Source organism: Sciurus vulgaris (assembly GCF_902686455.1).
Source record: "Sciurus vulgaris genome assembly, chromosome: 9".
Taxonomy (NCBI): domain Eukaryota; kingdom Metazoa; phylum Chordata; class Mammalia; order Rodentia; family Sciuridae; genus Sciurus; species Sciurus vulgaris.
Genome location: NC_136469.1, coordinates 81,761,960 through 81,784,884, shown reverse-complemented (window position 1 = coordinate 81,784,884; position 22,925 = coordinate 81,761,960). Strand labels below are relative to the sequence as shown.

The window sequence follows — 22,925 nt, the reverse complement described above, 5'->3', positions numbered from 1 at the left end:
TACAGTCCAGAACCATCTCTTTCAGAGCAAAGCAAGGTATAGAAAACATCGTTCCCACCCAATACTAATCAGGCCTGACCCTGCTTAACTTCCAAGGTCAGGTGAGATCAGGCACGCTCAGGGTGGTATAACTGTAGATTAGGAACCATTTCTGAGAGAAGATATGGAAAATAAAACCAGACATTAACATGAAGAAAAGATCATTTGAAATGTGACTTTAAATTCAGACTGAGAATTGGCCATTGGATTTGGCAATACTGAATTCATTGATGAGCTGAGCCAAGAGCAGGTTGGTGGACTGAGGGGGACACTGGCCTGCTTGGAGTGAATTCAAGAGAAAGAACTAAGACAGCAGAAACAGGGACAGAGTGTTTAAGAAATTCTGCTAAAAGGACTTTAGAAAAATGGAACAGTAATGGGAAAAGATGAGAGGTCAAATAAGAAGGAGATTTTATTCAATTGTGTTTTAAGGGGGACAATATCTCAGGATGTCCGTATGCTGGTAAGAGTAATCTAATAGAGGGGCTACATTGGATGGTGCAGGGGAGAGGTGGAACATTGCTGAGCAAAGTCTCTGAGGCTGGGGAACAGAGACCAGGACTCGAGGGGAAGGGCCACCTAAACTAGGAGCCTAGAGCATTCCTCTACCAAAGGAAGAAGGCAGAGCCTGTGGATTCAGGCCAGGGGGATTGCTAATGGGGAAGTGAGGATGACAAAATATACATTTGACTGAATCGGTTTTTGTGAAATGAAAAGTCAGGTAATAGCTGGAAGTGAGTAACCCAGAGTTTCCAGACAAGAGGAGAAAGTAAACCATCATCCCTGGGAAGGGAGAGAAGTGAGTACCACAGAGGGCAATGGCAGCAGTGGCAGGCAGGCAGGCAGAGGCCAGCAGAATTGATCTTAAATTGCCTGCTGTTGACATTGAATAAATAATAAAGATTGCACATCTTTATTTGTGAGTAGACTGCACATCTTTATTTGATAAATAGTGAACACAGCCATCTCCTCCAAAAGTGTTCTTCACACCCCTATGTACGCCCTCCCACCCCATCGTCTTCCCTGGGGAACCAGTGGTCTGCTTTCTGTCACTATGGGTGAGTCTCCATTTTCCAGAACCTTATACAAGTGGTGTCATACAATAAGAATTTTTTTTTCTGTCTTTTTTCACTCAACCTGATAATTTTGATTGATCCATGTTACTCTATATATCAGTAGTTTTTTCTCATTATTGTTGAGTTGAATTCCATGGTGTGGATTTAGCACAATTAATCAATGCATCAGTTGATAGACATGTGAGTTGTTTTCAGTTTGGGGCTATGATAAATAAAGCTGCTGTGAACGTACAGTGCAAGCCTTATATGGACATATGTTTTCTGTTTTCTTGCATGAGTACCTCGGAATGCAATGGCTGGATCGCATGGTAGTTTGTTTTTAACTTTTCCAGAAGCCATCAGACTGTTTTGTCAAGCATTTATAAATAGTAAATTATGTGTGTACGTTCCCACCACGAGTGTATAAGGGTTCCAGTTCCTTTGCATCTTGGTAAAGGTGGTCAGGGAGGCCCTGCTGTCGTTGAAGAATTAATGAGTGGTTAAAAGAAAGAGAAACTGGGAGAATAGGCGGTGGTGGAGTGAGGCATCTGAAAATGGTATCTGGGGTGCCTGTGCACAGAAGGAATATGAAGAATGGGTGGTGCAGTCAGAGCAAGCTCTGCGGAGGTGAGGAAGTCTGGAAACTGAGAGGTGAAGGTTTGGATGGTTTTTACATATGGATGTCAAAATGAGCATGATTGATGGCAGGAACAAGGCCTGAGAGCATCATAGTCATTCACATTAGGGAGGCACCAGGACCAGGAAAGCAGCAGTTGACTGCAATAGGGAAGAATAGAGGCAAATAATTCAATAGGCTATGCTAAGGAATTTTTAACCACATATTACATTTTTAAATTACAAAATGTTTCAGATATTCGGAGGACCTTAAGTTGTGGATATATAAAATAAACATGTGTTTACTACCCACCTCAAGAAACACAGCATTACCAGTTCTATTTAATTAATTATTTATTTCTGCTGGGGATTGTACCCAGGAGTACTTTATCACTGAGCTACATCCCCAGTCCTTTTTTTTTATTTTGAGACAGGGTCTTGCTAAGTTGCTGAGGCTGGCCTTGAACTTGAGATCCTCCTGCCTCAGCTTCCCCAGTGGCTGAGATTATAGGCATGTGTCACTGTGCCTGGCTGCCAGTCCTTTCTAAAGATCCTCAGTATCCCTATCCAGTCAAACTCCCTGCCTCCTCCCACTAAGATGACCACTAACCCAATATTTGTATTTACAATCCCTAGTTTTGCTTTATAGTTTTACTTTATGTTTACTTGTAATGGTTTTGCATGTTTTTGAACTCTGTGTAAAAGTTTCATACTGAGCAAATTCTCTCTGCTGCTATTTTTTTCTTTTCTGCATGGATCATTGTTGATTCCTTTGTGTCAATTTATGTAGCTGCAGTTTATGGATCACTGCATTAATGTATTCATTGTAGGAATATTCTACCATTTATACAATCCTTCTATTTGACTTATTGTAGCATATTCTATTACAAAAATATTCATATATATGTGTGTGTGTGTATATATATATATATATATATATATATATATATATATATATATATTTCTTGTCATAAACTATGTAAAAACAGTTTCTCCAGGATAGACCTTGGGTTTTTTAAAAGGACAGAGAAGCCATGATTGAAAATGGGAAAATGGAGCAACAAAGGTTCCAGCTCCAGCTCCAGGCCCAGAGCTATGTGGGTGAGGAGGCTGCAAGGGAAAAAGAATTGTGAGGACACTGATAGCCTTGTCTTGAACCAGGGAGAGCATTACTTATAGATTCTTCATTATTTCTTCCAGGTCTAACCCTGCTTTCAGTTCTTTATATGGCTCCATATGTGTACCATAGAATTATAACAGAAAATAAAATCAAGACTGAAACAGAGAACTCAGATTTAATTGAAAAGAATTGTGTTTCATCTTATAACTATTTTTGTGAGGTCTGTCATATATTACAAAATTATTATTTATTACAATAATCTCAGGTCTATTATTTATCCTATTTAATCAACATTAATGCCTTATGCTGCACCAGGCACTGTGGTGGATTCTGGTAATGTAAGTTTCAATGAGAAAAATTATTTTCCCCAAGTCAGGCAAATGAACTCTTGATACAACTAATGGTGATATCAGAGCTATTGAAGCAGGATTAGCTCTGGCTTGTGTGGGCTTCAAATTCTTCCTATATCCTAATCCTCTCAAGTCTACCCAGTAGGGCACCTTCAAAGGAGGGAACAGAGTAAAACAGTGAAATGACCACTCATTCATTATTCTTTGACAAATACGTGCATCAGGAACTTAGCATTCAGCAAGCATGCTGAGTAAACAGAGACCATGGAATCTGTAGTGCAACGGCAGATGTCAATCATAGTCACACATTGAAATAAAATTTTAAACCATGAGGAGTTCTGTGACTGAAAAGTATAAAGTATAATGAGAATGGATGCCAAGGAATCGAAGCTAGCCTGGAAAGTAAGAGCAAGAAGGAAACCTTCCTAGAGAAAGTAGAATTCAAGTTGCCAGCTAAAGGATAAGTGAAAGCTATCTAGGCAAAAGAGAATAGACAAAAGAGGAGAAAGTGTTCTAGCAGAATATTCAACAAGATCAAAGCCGGAAACCTTTAAATTCATTATCACTAATCTCAAATTGATATCTAGGGTCACTAAGCAAAATACATTGGTTCCCTAACCCACCCACTCTCCCACTCTCCCACTCTTTAAACTGTTTTATCCCTTCTCTGAAACTTGCTCCATCTTCTGTCCTTGACCTCAACCAATTACCTTGTGTTCTGCTGTGTGGAGGAGACAGAAGAGAACTCCCACAGGCTCCTATCCACATCCCACCTGCGTGCATCCGTGCCTGTGTACCTCTTAGTACACGCAGAGGCTCTGAGCCCCTCTCCAAAGGCAACCACTCCTCCTGCACGCTAGAACCTGAAGTCTCTTGTCCACTTTATAGAGAACATCTCAAGCAATTCTCCCCTCTCCATGAATCCCTGTAGTTAGCTGAAAAACAAGTTGTAACTTCTCTCACCTTAAAAAAAAATGTGTCTTGACATTCCACTTCTCTCTCAACATTCATTTTTCTCCTTTCTTTTACCACAGTATGCCTCCAGAGAGTTGTCTATATTCACAATTTCCAATTCATCTCTGCCCATCATCTTTTAAACACTCGACCAAGCTTCTACTCAATGCAGCTTGTTCTTCTCAAGGTCAACATGACTGCATGTTCCTGGATCCTGGATGGAACCTCACTCTTCCTTTTCACAGCCCTAAGAAGCACTTAGCATTTGATCAATCCCTCCTCCTTGAAACTCTTTCTTCTCTCAACTGGAATAGCACACTGTAGGTCTCTCTCAACCTCACTGGCTCTTCATCTGTTGCTTTGTTGATTCTCTGTCTTTCTCATAGTCTTTGAATTTGGAATGTCCTCAGGATCAGGGTACAACAGTCTCTTTGTATTGCTTTTTACTTGCTTACTTATTTTCTTCATCCTCCACTCTCGACGTTTTCAGTACAAACAAGCACCTCCAGCCCAGGGCTTAACTCTAGAGTTGACACTTGTCCATCAAACTGACTACTCAGCATCTCTACTTGGCTCTGAGAGGTCTCTCAAACTTAACATGTCTTCATCTTTCTCCACCAAATACATTCCTTCTGCAGTTTTCCAACTTGGTGAACGGTAGCTCCAGCCTTCCAGGTCAGAGATCAGCAAACTGCAGACCAGAGGACAATTCCAACTCTCTACCTGCTTTAGTAAATGAAGTTTTACCTTGGAATAAACCACACCAATATTTCAGGGTTGTTTTCATGCTACAATAGAGTTGAGAAATTATTTTCTTCCTTCCATTATTTTATTACAAATATTTAAGATATACAACAAGATGTTTTAATATTCATATATGTAGTGAAATGGTTACTATAGTAAAGCAAATAAACATATATATGTCCTCACATAGTTACCTTTCTTTGGTAATCTAAGAAAATTTCCAGTATGCAACCATATTATCACCTATATCATGCTTTACCCCAGACACTCTAATCCTCTATAACTGTAACTTTGCATCCTTTGGCCAACATTTCACCACGTCCCACTCCTCCTCACCCCTGGTAATTACTGTTCTCTCTCTCTCTCTTTTTTTTTTTTTTTTCCTATGTATTTGGCTTTTTTAGATTCTATATATAAATGAGATCATGAAGTATTTTTCATTCTGCGTCTGACTTATTTCACATCGCCTAATGTTCTTCAGGTTCATCCATGTGGCCACAGATTGCAGGATCTCCTTTCTTAGGGTTGAATAGTATTTTATTGGGTATATCTTTCATACCACATTTTCTTTATCCTGAAGTGTTTAGCTATTCTATAATGTGCTGATTACATATCCCTTGGATATATATAAAAGTTACTAGGTTACTTTTAATTTTTTGAGAAACTGCCATACTGCTTTCCATAATGGCTGTACTAATTTGTATCCATGACCACATCATCTAGGATTTTCATCTCAACCTTCTCCTAGCATTCCCATCTCTCCTCATTTTTCTCCTTATCATCTGTTACCTTCTAGCTTGTTATACTATTTTTAAGCTTATTTAATGACTACCTCCTCAGTAGAGTATAACTTCCCTGGGCCACACATTTTCTGGCTTATCCACAGATGAATTTCCATTACTAAATTAGTGTCTGTCATATAGTAAATGCCTAGTGATTATTTGTTGAATGCATAACTCCTGAGGCAGTAGAGATCATGGAGAAGAGAACCAGTCATGAGACCAAAAGGCAGCCATTCTGGCTAAATTCCAGGAAGGAGGCGAAGAAGGAGAGTAGAAGGAGATAAGGCTGGAGAAATAAGCAAAGGTCAGGGATTTATAAGTTGTTTTAGTCAGTTTTTTCCACTGCTGTGACTAAAGATCTGACCAGAACAATTTTAAAGGAGGAAAAGTTTATTTGAGGGCTCATGGTTTCAGAGGTCCTAGTTCCTAGAAGGCCAGCTCTATTCCTCAGGGCTCAAGGTGAGGCGGGACATCATGGTGGAAGAATGTGGCAGAGGGAAGAAGCTCACATGACAATCAGAAAGCAGAGAGAGAGAGAGAGAGAGAGAGAGAGAGAGAGAGAGAGAGAGAGAGAGAGTGAGGCTCCACTCTCCAGATACAAAATATACAACTCAAAGCCACGCCCCCAATGAGCCACTTCCTCCAGCTGTACCCCACCTGCTCCAGTTACCACTCAGTTAATCCCATCAGGGATTAATTAAATGATTAGGTTAAGGCTATAACCCAATCATTTCTCTTCTGAACCTTCTTGCATCATCTCACACATGAGCTTTTGGGAGACACCGCATCTAAACCATGGCATAAGTCTTGTTAAAATGTTGGTCTTCACCCTAAGGATTATGTAAACGGGATGGTCATAAGCAAGTATGAGTGCTGTTTTAAAATTATAGAGTTCATTGATTGCATCATATAAAATAGATTAAAAGGAACTACGAATAACTCCATGAACACCAGTTTTAGGAGGACTAATACTTTACATTTGGTGAACACTGGAAGGAAGATCAAGTTTGTAACGGATGAGTAGGTTGAGTTTGAGATATTGTTGAGATAGCCAAAGCTATCAGAGGAAGTCAGTGGCAGACAGATAGGTATTTCTGGAGCTCGGAAGAGAAATGAGGATTAGAGAGTTGAACATGGCATCACTACCTTTGGGATGGAGAATGGACTCAGTGACAAGGCTGAGATCACCTGGAGTGAAATTATTGAGGGAAATCAGTAGGGCTCCCAGGATTGTTCCTGGAGGAATTCTTACCTGCCAAAAGGGGCAGAGAAGGGATCAAGGAAGAAGATCAGGGAGGTGTGAGTAAGTAAGAGAGTGTCTCCTAGCAATGTCCTAAACAGTGCCACATAGAGTGAATATTGACCAGGGTGGAAGAGTAATGGTCAAAGTCTCAGAGCATGCAAATCTGGGAAGAATTATGGCCCATGCACAATGGCAGGGAGCCATTTAGCAATCAAAGAGCAGCTTTGAGGGCCCTCAGAATGAAAGGGGACAAAGCAAAGGATACCAAAGAGTTTCAAAGACTAATTAAATTATTCTTGTTCAAAAGAACAGATTAACCTCATAAAGATCAAATAAAGTCCTTCTCCCACATTTATTTCAGTAAATACATAGTGTCCACAGCAAAGCTCTGTGCACAATCCTGAGAAGGGCAAGGAAGAGAGGGCAGCTCAAATGATACATGCAAAATTAACCCTGCTCTCAAGCATCTGTTATTTCTCCCACATTTAAATTCCTGATTCTGTTATTTCTCCCACATTTAGATTCCTGATACCCATTGCCTTCCAGCAGACCAACCGTCCTGTGCCTGTAGTGTATTCGCTCAATACTGAATTTCAGCTCTGCAATAATGAGAAGGTGTTTCTAATGGATCCCAACACATCTGACATGTCACTGGCAGAAATGGATTACAAAGGAGCTTTTTCAAAAGGTGAGTTGCTTCCTCTACCTGCAGAAAGAGGCTCTGCCTAGACATGAGAAAGTTCCTGGACTAGAATCCCTGCTCTTCTCCTCCCAGTCCCCAGTGAAGATTCCTGAGGGTTGATTCCAGGGCAGCCAAGGTCGAGTCAAGGACCAGACTCATATTCTTCCTCATCTTTTGAAATAATATCAAAATGATTGACAGTGTATTACCATGGAAAAGCACTGGTCTGAGTGGTAGGAAGACAGATGTTTCCAGTCCCATTCTAACACACTAACTCTGGGTAAGTTGCTTTATCTCCCATTTCCTCAGAGAGGTTGCAATGTTACCCCCACTGCCTCCCAACCTTAAAGGAATGCCAAATATACTCTCTGTCATGCTTTCTCTGCTCGAAATGGTCCTTCAGTTCCTCCATCCCCGAAAAAAATGTGGTTCTCTTAACTTTTCAAAAGGCTAGCTCCTTCTTGTCCTTCAGGTCTCTACTTAATTGTGAACTTCAACAAAGAAGTTTTCCCTGACACCCCAGACAGTCTAACATGGGCTCCATATATTTCACTTTTGCAGAATGTCATTCATTGAATACAGTTCTCATCATAATTTTTAATATTATACATATTGTATATTTATTTCATTGTCTATGTTAACCCTAATCTGTAAGGTTCGTGAGATTGTGACCACATATCAAATTTGTACAACATAGTACCATTCCCAGGTGCTCAACAAATAATTGTTGGAAGGATAAATGAATTATTCAGCTGTCTGCCTTTCCTCCCTCAGTTATCTCTTGGTTATCTTTGTTTCTTTAAATTTTCTTTCCTTTCATCTTAAAATCATATTCAGAAGGTAGGGGCTATAGCTAGGTGGTAGAGTACATGATTAGCATGCATGAGGCATTGAATTCAATCCCCAGCATCACACACACAAAGCTGTGAAGGAAAAAACATTCAAGCCCAGCACATCACAGAAATAAACTATCAACCCTCCCTTCCCCTCAGCTTCAAACTTTTCATTTCTCTGACAAACCTCCTAAAGGAGTGGTAAGCATACTTGTCTCCATGGCCCTTCATGGTCTCTCCTCTGTCCCTTTGCTACAGACTGGATTCTGTTCTGTTTCTCTCCTTCCTTTGATACTAAACCCATGGGTTTTGACACTTTTCTCTTGTTTGTTTTCCTTTGCATCACTTCTCCCTCTCCTTCCCTGGCTTCTGCCCTTGCCCCTTCTGTGTTCCTGTTCTCAGGTCCCATGCATGGCTCTTCTGTCCTTCCTGAGTGCTGCCTCTGGTCACCCCCATGAGTTGGACCATCCCTTTACTCCCAAAATCCATACCCCTTCTACTCCACAGCCATAAACCTTCACCTTATCCCTCATCTCTCCTGAGCTTCATTTGTGCACCTCCACATGCAGATCTGGACTGCTGAGCCTGAATGGGCTCTTCTTCAGACACCTAGAGCTATCTAGGACTGGACTTCTCTCCTTCCAAACATGCTCCTCACTCCTCTGTTGCACCATGAACTCCATTCCCTATGCTAGGTGCTCCTGGTGAAATCTCATTTATTCTCAACTCCTTCACATCTTACATTCCATCTCTTATTGAGATGAATGGACTCTGACCCCTAGATGTTTCTTGAATTCATCCCTTGCCACAAAACTGTATTCTAGGTGCCTATCACTCACTAGAGTATTCAAATAGAACCCTGTCTTCTGTGCTTGAGTCTCTTTGTCTTTGCTTCATTCTCTGTTTCTAAAGGTTGTATTGCTATTCCTCCCCTGCATAAAGGCTTCCATGTTTCTTATTAGTCACATACTTATGTCCAGCATCCTCAGCATGATTGTTCTTTCTCCCCAGGAGTCTGTCCTGCCAGAGCCTCTGCACCTGCACATCTTCCCCTCTAGCAAGGCTGACTGACTTATTGCCACATAAGTAATGCTTTGAATAAGCATTTAGAGGCAGATTTATTTTGCTTAAGTTCTTCTCCCACCCCATCATCTCTGTGAGCCTTGGATAAGTTACTGAAAGTGGCAATGATGATTGAGCCTCTCTTAAACTCTTGGGAGGATTAAGTAAGAGAGTGTAGGTAAAGAACTTGGTGCTGTAGCAGGCACAATGGAAACAGTGCCCACACCAAGATTCACACCTGCCCAGCATTCAGTATTTTGTTCATGGACTTTGCCTAGAATGCTCTCTCCTGCCTTTTCCTCTCACCCCAAATGCTCTGACAAATGCCTGCTCATTTTTCAGCATACTGTTCTAATATCCTCTCTCCTTAAACCCTTCCTTACCTCTCCCAAGGTTGATTTCCATGCTTTACTCTGTGTTCATTTAATGTGACATACCTTTCTCTGTTGTGGCAGGTGACAGTATAGCATCATAGGGGTTAATAGTGCGGGTTGTGGATTCAGAGTGCCTTGACTTTGAATCCCACCTTTGCCATTGCTAGATCCATGACCTTCAACAAATCGCTTAGACCCTTAGTGCCTCAGTTTCCTCCTTTCTAAAACTGTGAGCAATACATGAGTTATCAGGACATCAATCTGACAGTACCTAGCAGTTAGTGAGTTTAATAAATGTTAACTATTTCTATCAAACACTGCTTTTTTTCCTCTCTCCTCTCACCTGCATCTCACTCATTTTTGTGTCCCCTGCACATATCTAAGTGTTTGGCTTAATTTAAATTCTTAAATAGTGCTTATTGAATTAAAGCAGCAATAAATGATGAATTAGCAGAGCTCTTCATAGAAAGGTACTTTTGACTCTAAGGGAGCATGTTAAATCCTTTCTACCCTTGACATTTATTTTTCTTTAAAGTCTGACCTAATTAATGCCTTTCAATCTTTTCAGGTCAAATCCTTTATGGTCGAGTACTTTGGAATCCAGAACAAAACCTTAATTCTGCTTATAAACTGCAGCTGGAGAAAGTCTATCTCTGCACTGGCAAGGATGGCTATGTGCCTTTCTTTGATCCTACAGGAACAATCTACAATGAGGGGCCACAGTATGGATGCATTCAGCCCAACAAACACCTGAAACACAGATTCCTGCTGTTGGTAAGCTGTCAGTGCTCAGAGGCAGACACCAGGGGATTTCCCCAGATGGAATTCTGCCTAAAGCAGATAAAGCCCCACTCTTAATGGTTTTTTTAAATATATATATTGTTGTTTCTCTCTTTTGAGCTAAACACTCGCACACATTACTGAATGTGATGTTGATGGAGGGTAACAACTCATGCCATTACTGATGTCCCAGGAAGAAGAAATTCTAAGCCACTGTTTCTCAAAGGATAGTCCTGAGACCCCCAGAGTCCCTGAGACTCTTTCAGGGAGCCCACAAGCTCAAAACTGCTGTCACAGTACAGTGATGGGGCCAATTTTTCACACTTGTTCCCTTATCTGTGAAGAAAACATGAAAAGTTTATTGATATGATTTGAGACTCCACATTGTAATTAATCTTTTTTAAAAAAATCACTTGCCAAGTTTTGATTTAGTATTTTAAGATATCCACAATCATCTGAAAAAGCTATGAACACATTCCTCCCCTTTCCAACCACACAGCTGTGTGAGGCCAAATTTTCTTCACAGACTTCAACTAAAACAGCATATCACAACTGATTGAGTCCAGAAGCAGTTAGGAGAATCCAGTTCTGTTCTGAAGAGTTGCAAAAATGTAAAACAATGCCAGCTGTCTTTTGGGAGGGAGGAAGAAGATGAATAAAGATTCATTCACTAAAAATATCTTACTTAGGGTATCATAATGAATTTTTCATTGTCATATTAGAATGACTTAATATTTAAGTATTTTTAATGTTTTTGGTTTAAATTTTAACATAATAAATGTGAATAGATAGAAATCACACGAACAAAAGCAGTTTTGAACTCCTTGCTTTTTAAGTGTGTAAAGGGCCTTGAGACAAAATAGCTTGAGAACTTTTGGTCTAGGCTATCCATTCTGTTTTAAGATCACAAAACCCAACAAATTGCTCCCTTAAAGAAGACAGTGGGTGCCCAGAGGCAGCGATTGACTTAAGGTGAAGCCATCTGCAACATACGCTCTTGACCCAACCCAGAGCAGCAGTGGAGAATGCCTTTCTCCTCCCAGTGACTGTACATACCAGTACAGTGGTTCCATCCTAAAGCCTATGTTTCTTTTTTTTTTAAATTCTAGGACCGCAGCCAGCCAGAGGTCACTGATAAGTACTTCCATGATGTGCCTTTTGAGGCCCACTTTGCTTCTGAATTGCCGGATTTCCATGTGGTCAGTAGCATGCCAGGTGTGGATGGATTCACTCTGAAAGTAGATGCCCTCTATAAGGTGAGTTTGGTGAGAAGGATGGAAGAAGCTTAGAACCAAGTCCACCTTAAAGCTGGTAGATTGTTCCTGTAGGATCAAAGAAAGGCACATAGCCATCCTTGCCAGTACAGAGATAGACTTTCTCCACCAGCTGTGGACTAGCAGGTTCTTTTTATTGCATTCTGGTTGGCAAATCTTTGTTAATTGTTTTTAAGCTTATTGTTCACCCAAAATTTTCCCACTAGACCAAAGCAATGATAAAATTATTTAATTTGCATACAGTCACCTGTCATTGTGTGCACCTGGGCTACTGCGTATGATGCTCTAATATTTCCTAAGTGCTTTTGAATTACCTACCTTTGTGACTCTCTGCTGAGCTGGCTCATTTTCCCAGCCATGTGGAAAACATTGAACAAAATCATAAACACAATACAGCTACTTAGAATGGCAAGAATTACTAATATCAGATAAATGAAACTACCCTAAGTTCCAGCAATAAACATGAATTTCCAAGCTCAAGTTTCATTATTTTTCTGTGTCCAGATAATGCATGACCTTGGATTTTGGCACTATTAATAATCATTCTTCAGAAGTTATTTCAAAACCATGGAGGGTTTCAGTGGGGGAAGATGAGAAGGAAATAAAATACTTGATGATCTAACTTCTCAGGGGATGATTGAGGAAGTATTCAGATTCAGCCTGTTCAAGAATCTTTCAGAATGGGTGTTAAGCATTTGTTGAATGCCCCATTTTAGCTAAAGTTCATCAATAAATACTAAATTAGCAAAACAAACAATTGAAGATCACTGGGAATGAATGTGATTATTAAGACAATTATGTCATTGCTGTCAACAAAAACCAATAAATCATAAGCATTCACTTAGCTAAAGAAACCATGAAAAATAAGTTTTTAGGCTATTCCACATACTGGTAGGAAAAAGAGAAGAATGGGAAGAGCTGAACCAAAATCATCCTAATTTGGAAATAAGGGAAAACCCATAATGGTTGGTTCAGTCCTCTTTGTCTCAGAAGATGCCAAGCATTGCTAATACTTTTCTTGAAACCATTTCTCTATCTAATCACATGGTGGCGATTGTCTTTCCATTTCCTTTCTTCAGATATGGTTTGTGGGCAACAGTGACATGTAGTTTGTCTCCCTGTGTCCCTCCTCCTGCAGGTGGAAGCAGGACACCAGTGGTATCTCCAGGTGATTTACATCATTGGTCCAGACACTATCTCTGGACCCCGGGTCCAGCGTTCTCTCACGGCTCTCCTGAGGCGCCAGAGAAGGGACCTGGTGGACCCCAGTGGCCAGCTGACCCTTGACGACTCCCTCATCTATGACAATGAAGGGGACCAAATCAAGAATGGCACCAATATGAAGTCCCTAAATCTGGAGATGCAAGATCCAATTGTGGCTGCTTCTCTGTCCCAAACTGGGGCATCTATTGGCAGCGCGCTGGCTGCTATCATGCTTTTACTTCTTTTGTTTTTGGTGGCTTGCTTCATCACTAGAAAATGCCAAAAACAGAGGAAGAAACAACCCACAGAGGACATTTTGGAAGAATACCCTCTGAACACCAAGGTGGATGTGCCCAAGAGGAACCAGGACAGGGTGGAGAAGAACGTGAACAGACAGTACTGCACCGTGCGGAATGTCAACATACTGAGTGACGCAGAGGGGACCTATTCGTTCAAAGGTGCTAAAGTGAAAAAGTTGAATCTGGAAGTCAGAGTCCACAACAATTTACAAGATGGAACAGAAGTTTAATGGAGGAGACCCATGTGTATTTTTATCAAAAATCATTTTTATAAAGTGGGGAAATACTGGTATTTTTATAATCTTGCAGATTAAAAAAAAGGGAAAACTATAGCTTTGAGTGGCGGATGGCACACATCACACGCATCAACTCAACTGAGCTACCTCATAAAACAAAGAACCACTGAGACCCCCAGAGTACCAGAGTAGAGATAGTTCTGTAGACCCCTTTCACAGTCTCAGCAGATACTAAGAGTACCGGTGAAAGGCTGATCTTAGAAAGCAAGTATTTTTGCACTAGGACGGGTGTTGAACAATTAAGTTAGCTGATAGAGTGCAGAGGACTAGACATGGACTGTGGCAGATCTCCCCGAGAGTGAGTTGTGTATAGGACTTTTGGCTTCCTCTCCCTCCTCCAGTATTCTCCTCCTTGGGCTTTTTCATGGACTCCAGACAGTAGAGTACCAATTGCTGACCCCAGATTCCATTCAGAAATCAGCTAATCAGCACAACAGTTCTGTTTGCACATTGTTTCTTCCTGATGGCCTATGCTCCGTGATCTCTGAGTATACTTTGCTTTTCCAGAACCCTTTACACCTAGGGAGTCTCAATGTGCTTCAGACTGGAGGACTTCTCTGAAAGTATTTACAAAGGGGAGAGGACTGCCCTAGGGGATATAGCGACCTGGTCCTGATAAAGGATGCTGCAAAACAGAATCATTGCATCCTGGCCTTTGTATGCCACGGATGCCTAAAAAACAAACCATACTTTCCTGCTACCCCAGGCTTTGCCCAGTCCAGTAATTGACAAGCCCACATGCTTTGCCAGCAGTGGGTATTTAATTTTGTTAGTGTTTTAGGGAAGCAAGTGATTTATTTGAATAAAACAAGAGGAAGCGCAGGTTGGAGTGAAATCAGAATAAACAGATGTACACTGGTCCTCCTTGCTGTCTATCTCCCAGGAGATGGAGGCACTGTCCCTGGTGCAGGATTTCAGGTATTTCTCTTTGGGGGTTCTTTTCTGGTAGCTCAGGCACTTATTTTTACCATAACAGCACGTGACAAGGCCATAAACATGTGGCTTTAAAATAATTTAGCATTCACGTATCAGTTTACCTATTCTGTGTGTAGTGTGCTCACAGCTTGCCTTTGCTTCTTTTATTTCTGCCTTATTGGCAAATACATAAGCATGCATGTCATGTTTTGAACTGGAGGCACAGTTCCATTATTCAGTAGTAAAACATGTTCTCTTCCTGATGTATGGGCACACCATCATCACTGAGCGAATGACAGACTGTTCACATTGTGTAATGTTTGTGTTAGAATAAGTCAAGCTCTTTGAGGACATTCCAGACTGAAAACACCAGACCAGTACTAAAACCTAGAAAGAATGAGCCATGAACAGTTTTAGGCAGCTTTGTCAGACTGCTCCTTGAGAGCAGGACCTGCATGAGCCACACCTTTTCATTCTTCAGCAGTGCCTGGCAGAGGCAAGCACTCAGAAGTGTTTTGTCAAGTGAACGAATGACCAGTTCAATGGGTGAGTGACAGAGGAATAAATGTAGAAGGAAAAGGTGAGAGAGCGTGGTTGGCAAAATGACAAGAGTGAGTAGAGAAAACGTTATCTCCTTTACTTGGATTATGAAATGACACTCAATTTGGGGCAAAGAAACACTGCTTTACTGAGGCACGACTGGCAGCGATCCTCAGGAAGCATGAACAGAATATATTAGTGGGAGATGAGACTGAATCGGCACCCAGAACAGGAGATTTAAGGGCAAGTCTGACTTCACATTCTGAGATGAGTGTAAGGTTCTCAAGAGAGGGTGAATCGAAGTGAGCCCAGAAATTTCTGGCTGAAGAGGTGCTACTTCAGACCAGCTCGGGCCATTCAGGCAGAACTTCTGTCTCAGATGTAGAACATCCAGACTTGATGTCTCACGGCTGGAGAGCTGATTAGCCTGGCAGAGTCTGCTCCAGAACAACCTAGAGGGTGAATGCTCATTCTGCAAGGACAGGGAGCCAGTCATCTACAGAGCAGCGCTCCATTTGGCATTGCTTGTCACTGCTCCGAATGCCAGAATGCTCACACATTAAAGCAGCACGGTTCCCTTTGCTCAGATGTTCTTCTTGCACACTTTTTCCATTGCTACCGAATAGGACATGTATTTGGGAAGAGTGCAGACAGTTGGCAGAGTGAATTTAGTGTGGGGAAGGAGACGGAAACCCAGGAGTGCTCCTGGCAGCCTGCACATTCAGGGTATGAAGTGACAATGGCGACATCCGGCGAGGACCTGGGGAGGACAAATTTTGTGAAGAGAAAGCCTTGGGATATTCCTGCCTCCCGTTCTTTCTGCCCTTCAACCCATTACATACACGTTTTAGAATGCCCTAGAGAATGCACACTTGTTAAATAGAAAGCGTTAAGAAATGCCAAGTTGAGATTTACCCCTTTGATGTAGAAGTGTTCATTTCATTTACATTTTATGCTTCATCTTAGGGATCAGATAATTTGATGACTAATGTGGATTATATTTCAAGGAAAGCTTTGCTTTCTCTTTCTCTAACTTGCTCACTAATGCCTTGTGTGTGTTTAACTAACCTTTTATATCATGCCTTCAGGTGAGAAGGAACAAAAAACCCTCAGGGGTTGCTACTTGCTATCATATGCTGGCTGTGAAGGTTAAAAGAAATAATGGTCTGAACCATTTTTCTGCCTTGCTGGCCTTTTATAGTACCCCAGGCCTCCTGGAGGACTCCTGCAGATCCCTGTTGTTGTATGGGAAATAGTGCGGAATGTGTTTGCACAGTTTTATGATATTCAGCCTCAGACTCCTATAGGTATTTGTTATTCTTGGATCCTACACACCTGCTCAGACTGAGTAAAACATTTGTGGTGCTGTCAACCTGATTTCTTGATCCTCAAATGATTTTTTGTATTTCCAGTATGAATTTGTGTGTTATGGATTTCTGATTTCTCCAATACCATATGCCACTATATAAATTTGTATTAATAAATAACAGTCTGGTTATTTTTTGTTTGCTATATTCTTTTTAAATTATTCATCTCATTAACATTGCCACCAAGATGGCAAAATCGTTTTGAAATTTGAGTCGGGTTTTTTTGTTGTTTTGTTTTTGTTTTAAGGAAGACCCCTCTAATACTGTTAAATATGAAACCAATTAACTGCTAAGAACAAGATGCTGAATAAATTACACATCCTCACATCATTGTAGTTTTTAGTTTGCAATCAGGACAGAAACACTAGGAGAAAGAGGAAAAAATTTAGATTTCCACATGTAATATAATAGGATAATTATTTACGCTACATTAATCATCAAACCTTCTCAAGATACTTGATATAGTGTGAGGATGGCTATGTCCTTTTATGCATATGCAAAGATTCGCTAAGTGTCCATAACTCACCCTGGAGATGATCAATCAGAGCTCTAAAAAAAAAAAAAAAAAAAAAAAAAAAAGAGTTTGTTGGCTTGAGAAGAGAAAAATGGCAGTGACAGAATGGAACTGCGCCCAGGCTGTCTTGGCATTCTGCTAGCCTGTGCACTTGTGTCCCTTTACCCTCTGATAAAACAAAAACAAAAAGTGACAGTGACCAGCAGGGCTCTTTTGGCACATTTGCAAACTCAGTAAGATGAGAAAGTGTGCTTTCATAAAATCTGGGCAAGGGATGCCACAACCAAGCCCAGAAGTTCCTGGGAACCATGGGCTCAATGTAAGCTTTAAATGCTCACTGTCTCTTGCTAAGACACTCCTCGAGTGCATTTCTCTAGGGTACATGGAGAAGCTGTACCAGGAATCAATCTACATTTGTTAGAATTGTCTACAAAAATGTATCTGAGACCTGACGTTTCATGGGCATAAAATTTAGGAATCTTGGATGATGACTGGCAGAAAATACATCTCCATTTAGAAAATTTAAAATATCTCATAGACTTGGGTTTTGAAGAAACTTAATGGAAGCTGAGGAAGGGAGACTATTTTAACAATTTAATAGCTATATTAATAACTATGTTATTAAGTTCTGCTATATGAAATTGAGGTTATATGTAGTTCAATATCTAGTTTTGTATGCCTTGATTCAATATTAAGATACTGCAACATATAATACAGATTTTGACTCTAAACAAGCCAGAGACAACTCTTAACAAGACCCCTTTAGATTGTTCCACTGTGAGTAGTTAAGAGCCCTGGTAAAATTCTAGAAACAATATCAAATATATTAGGGACCTCTGGCAATGCTACAATCAAGTTCAATAACTCCTTTACATTATTCACCTCCATTGTCCTCATAACAACTCTGAGGTAATTATCCTGGATAATTTTCTTCAGAAGTTCCATATGAACACCAGAATTTCAAATCCTTGAAGGCCTCCACAAGTACAACGTGGCATTGCTTAAAAATGGGTGCAAGCCCCTATAACCTAAATTGAATGCTTGTCATGAAAATTTCCATTAGTTGGTTGATAGAATATCACAGACCCACACTGCATCGCTCTCTTCAAAAGCTAGTGGAATTTTATACTTGGGCTCATTTTGGTTCTAAGATTAGTCAACAAGTAATAAAAGTTTATTAGGATCCCAGCGTGTAAGAAAACTTCCATAAATAGTCAAAACCCAGTTTTAAAGTGCCTCCCTTATATACCCAACTAAGGAATGTTTCAAAAATGAACCAGTGATCAATGCCAGTCACTCCAAATGTCACTGTGCTGCTGACTTTGTTTGCTCCACACTGACTGTGCCCTGCTCAGTGCTCCAGGAAACTGACCTGCATTAACTGCTTCTCCAAGACTCCCTTGCCTTGGTTTCCAGTTGTGATTGGCCAAGTGCAGTCACAGATAGGAGAGAAAAGTTGGGGAGTGCCAATGCTCTCCCTGCCCCATCGGCCTTGCTGTGTGGTTCTGACCAGGGCTGCATTCCATCCAGGCAACAGGTTACACAGTTACAGTTCCTGCAAGTTCTGGATAAATCCCTTTCCTCCCTTGCCCATGCAAGCATGGAGGTAGCAATGACTTCATGCTGTTGTGAATGCCTTAACTTATCCCTACCCACACTTCTGTAAATAGTACCTTTATTAAACTTAAACTGTTCATTCGAATTCTTTGAGTATACCATCTTTCTTCTACCCTAATTTAGACTATTCTTAAGCTAAATGTCATCTGGTTTCGGTTTTTTAATAAAAATCACAAACACTTGAACTCAAATTAAGTCTCTATCTTAAATTTGTCCTTTATTATGTTAGAAGAAGTGGTGTGTTGATAAATTATTAACAACCTGCTTTTGGAATCAAGGCAAGCCTGATTTGTAACATTTGCTGGGGTTTGTGTTGTATTTACTCCCACCATGACTGAATTAAACTTACCAGTATAATTTCATTGAATACGGAGTTGAGAAGAAATGCACAGTGGTACTAGTTTTATGGTATTTCCACCATATCCATGCAAGAGACATAAATAACCTCAAGAGCATCAACAATAATAAAATTGTAGCAAAAATAATTAGGAAGTGATAAATTTTGAGCACCTGATACCTTGTTTTAAACTTAATTCAATCAATTGTGTCTAGTAATTTACTCTTTTTTTTTTTTTCATACAGGATCTCGATTCCTGGGGCTCAGGCAATCCTCTTGCCTCAGCCTCCCAAGTAGCTAGGACTATAGGCATGTGCCACTGTGCCATGTGCTGGTACAAGCCAGCTCTAGCACACCACTGTAAGAGCAAACATACATTTAATATCTATAACCATCAGTCATTTGGTTTTACCCTCACATTTTGCCATACATACCTTTTAAATATACCTTAATAACCTTGCTCTAAAATTTTATGTTTGACTCTTAAATAGTTCTGTCAAGCAGAGAGAAAACATGATAGGGAAATTAATTTATTATAAAACTATGGAACGGTTCCAAGTATTCAGAATCATGAAAATTTCATTAAAAACAATGTTTTTAATTTTTTTTTTTTTCTGTATGAGTATAAACCTGGTTTCTAGGATCCTAACATCATCATCTACATTACTTTTTGAGAAAAGTCATCCTTTGGGGAAACTACTAATTTTATAGTATATGACAAAATGATTCTAGTCTAAATGATGGTAAGCCGGCAGTTGTTACAGCTAGGAAAACTGTTACAGTGCGTTTTATTTTAAAGTTGACACCCTGAAACCAAAGAAGTTAAATCCTAAACCTGAACAATCTGAACAATTAAAATAAATCCTCCATTTAAACCACCGGTTACTCATTTCCTTCCAGATACAAATCAGCCCTATTACTTCCTGGTTGTGAGGATTACAACCTACGAATTTACTGAATCACTCTGAGTCTCTCTGTATTCACAATATAGAGGCAACCACACCTAATTTAGAGTTGGCCCAACAGGATATAAGATCACGTATGTAAGTGAGTTACTCAAAGTCTGGCGTAAATAGTAAGTTCTCAATAAATTTTTCCCACCTACTGCTTATGCTAGTCTCAGAATTCTCAGGATTATCTGGGATTTAACAGTCTATCTCTGAATGGAAGTTACAATGCAGAATACAGTACAGAATACAGTCATATCTTCTCTTGTGACAAAAAGCTCATCACTTTAGATTTACAAATCTGGCAGTTTTCCAATGCACTTGGATTTTAAGCAAGTCCACCTCTCTACTTTTGTCATTGAAGCTCCTCTTAAACCAGAGCTTCTTGAACTTTAAGGTGCATTAGGTAAGTCTGATGGACTTGTTAAAACAGATCTGGAATAGGGTTTGAGAGACTGTGCATTTCTAACAAGTTTCCAGGTCCCAGGGCCCAGCTTTGAGGACTGTTCGAGTCTTTCCAGCTCACACACAAGCAGGCTAAGGTACTTATACTCAGTCAAAGCTAAAAAGCATGGAGTAGCCAGGTGTGGTAGCACATGCCTATAATCCCAGTGGCTCAGGAGAATGAGGTAAGAGAATTGCAAGTTCAAACCAGGCTCAATAACTTAGCAAGGTCGTAAGTAACTCAGCAAGACCCTGTCTCTAAATAAAATATTTAAAAAAGGACTGGAGTTGTGGCTCAGTAGTTAAGCACCCCTAGGTTCAATCCGAGGTACAAAAAAAAAAAAGCATGGAGTAATGGAGTACCAACTACTGAAAGATGAGAAAAAATACATTCTGACAAAGTTGTTGTAAATAAATCGAACCAGAGGTTTAAAAACTACATGGTCATTCATTAGTCCTACTCCTTTTCTTTAAATTTCACTAAACTTTTCTCAGAAAAACAGCAATAGAAGTAAGACAACCTATATCATTGGTTGAGAAATATAAAGCATACTCATTTAAAATAAAAAAGAAAGTAGGAATTTATCTAAATCATGTTTATGGGCATTCATAACAGTCACGGCCTTCCTAATGTTCCTCTTCTCCTAAAACCCACAATATTTCATGTCCTTCCCCCAGATCTAAGCATTATATATGAAAACTATAAGGCAAAACTAAGAGGAAAATGGACTTTTTAGCATTTTCATTTTTAGAAGAGTTTTAGAATCTCAGTAAAATTGAGTGGAAGGTACAGAGGTAAACCCCACCCCTACATATACCATCTCTCCCGTTATTGACATCCCCCACCAGACTGGTACATTTATTACAACTGATGAATATAATTATCACCCGGAATTCAATTCATAGTTTACTTTAGGGCTTGCTCTTAGTGAACATTCTATCAGCTTTAATTTATAATGACATGGACCCACCATTAGCATATTATGAAGAGTAGTCTTACTGTTTTAAAGATCCTCTGCGATCACCTACTTAAACCTCCCTCCCCCACAACCCTGGGCAACCACTGATCCTTTTACTGTCTCCATAGGTTTGCCTTTTTGAGAATGTCTCATAGTTGGAATTACACAGTAGGCAGCCATTTCAAATTTCTTTCATTTTCTTATTATATACATTTAAATTTCCTTCTTGTCTTTTCATGGCTTGATTGCTTGTCTAATGTTAGTTTTGAATAATATTCCTGTGTTTGGATGTACCACATTTTAGCCATTTACATACTGAAGGACATCTTGGTTCCTTCCAAGTTTGGACAATTATGAATGAAGCTGCTGTAAACATCATGTGTAGTTTTTGGTACAAGGACATGTGTTTCATATCAGTTGGGTAAATTGCAATTGCTTTATTGTATAGTAAATTTACATTTGTAAGAAACAGCAAAATTATCTAAGTGTACCATTTTGTATTCTCACCAGCAAAGAAAAAAGTTTCCATTGGCCCACATCCTCACCAGCATCTGGTGTTGTCAGTGTTCCAGATTTTGGTCATTCTAATAAGTGTATAGTGATATCTCATTGTTATTTCAATTTACATTTCCCTAATGGCCTATGATGGGGAAGATCTTTTTAAATGCTTATTTGTCATCAATAAGTCTTCATTGATGAGGTGTCTGTCAAGGTGTTTGGCCCATTTTCTCACTGTTGAGTTTTAAGAATTTTGTGTATATTTTAGATAAAAGTTCTTTACCTTAAATGTGTTTTCAAATATTTTCCCCCTCTGGAGGTTGTCATTTTATTCTTTTGTCAGGGTCTTTTTGCAGAGCAGAATTTTAAAATTATAATGACATCTAGTTTGTGATCCTTTTTTCTACCTTTGTGTCTCATCTAAAGAATCATTTCCAGATTTTCAGAATCTAGAGTGATCTAGATTTTCTCCTATGCTATCTTCTAATAGTTTTGTTGATTTGTGTTTTACATTTAATCTGTGATCCACTTTGATTTAATATTTGTAAAAAGTGTAAGGTCTATGTCTGGGTTCACTTTTTGCCTGGGGATGTCTAGCAACTCTTTTCTTCACTGTATTGCCCTTGCTCCTTTGTCATGGGTAGTTTACCACACTTCTTTGGGTCTATTCCTGGAATATCTCCTGGATTTGTTTGTTTCCATTTTTCACTGATACTACACTGCTTGATTTCTTACAGCTTTATGGAATGTCTTAATTTCAGGTAATACCAGTCCTCCAACTTGCTTCTTTCCTTTCAAAATCATTTTGGTTATTCTGAGTCTTGTGCCTGTCCGTATAAATTTTAGAATCAGTCAATATCTACAAAATAACTTGCTATGATTTTGATGGGGATTGAATCAAATTTATAGATCAAGTTAGGAAGAACCAGCTTCTTAACAATATTGATTCTTCCATCCATAAATATGAAATACCTCTCCATTTGTTTAGCTCTTGTTTGATTTTCTTCATCAGAGCCTTGTAGCTTTCCTCATAGAGATCTACATGTTTCATTAGATTTACACCTAAGTGTCATTTTGGAGGG

General features: G+C 39.7%; 1 protein-coding gene across 1 annotated transcript in view; it reads left to right on the top strand.

Annotated features, from left to right (window-relative positions):
- Positions 1-17,047, top strand: part of FRAS1 (Fraser extracellular matrix complex subunit 1) — a 436,825-nt gene extending 419,778 nt beyond the window's left edge. Inside the window, exons 71-74 of the mRNA XM_079152936.1 lie at positions 7,424-7,590; positions 10,422-10,627; positions 11,743-11,889; positions 13,046-17,047. Coding sequence (XP_079009062.1) covers positions 7,424-7,590; positions 10,422-10,627; positions 11,743-11,889; positions 13,046-13,639 — 1,114 coding nt within the window. The 3' untranslated portion in view covers positions 13,640-17,047. The remainder of the gene's footprint in view (positions 1-7,423; positions 7,591-10,421; positions 10,628-11,742; positions 11,890-13,045) is intronic.
- The last annotated feature ends 5,878 nt before the right edge of the window (positions 17,048-22,925 follow it).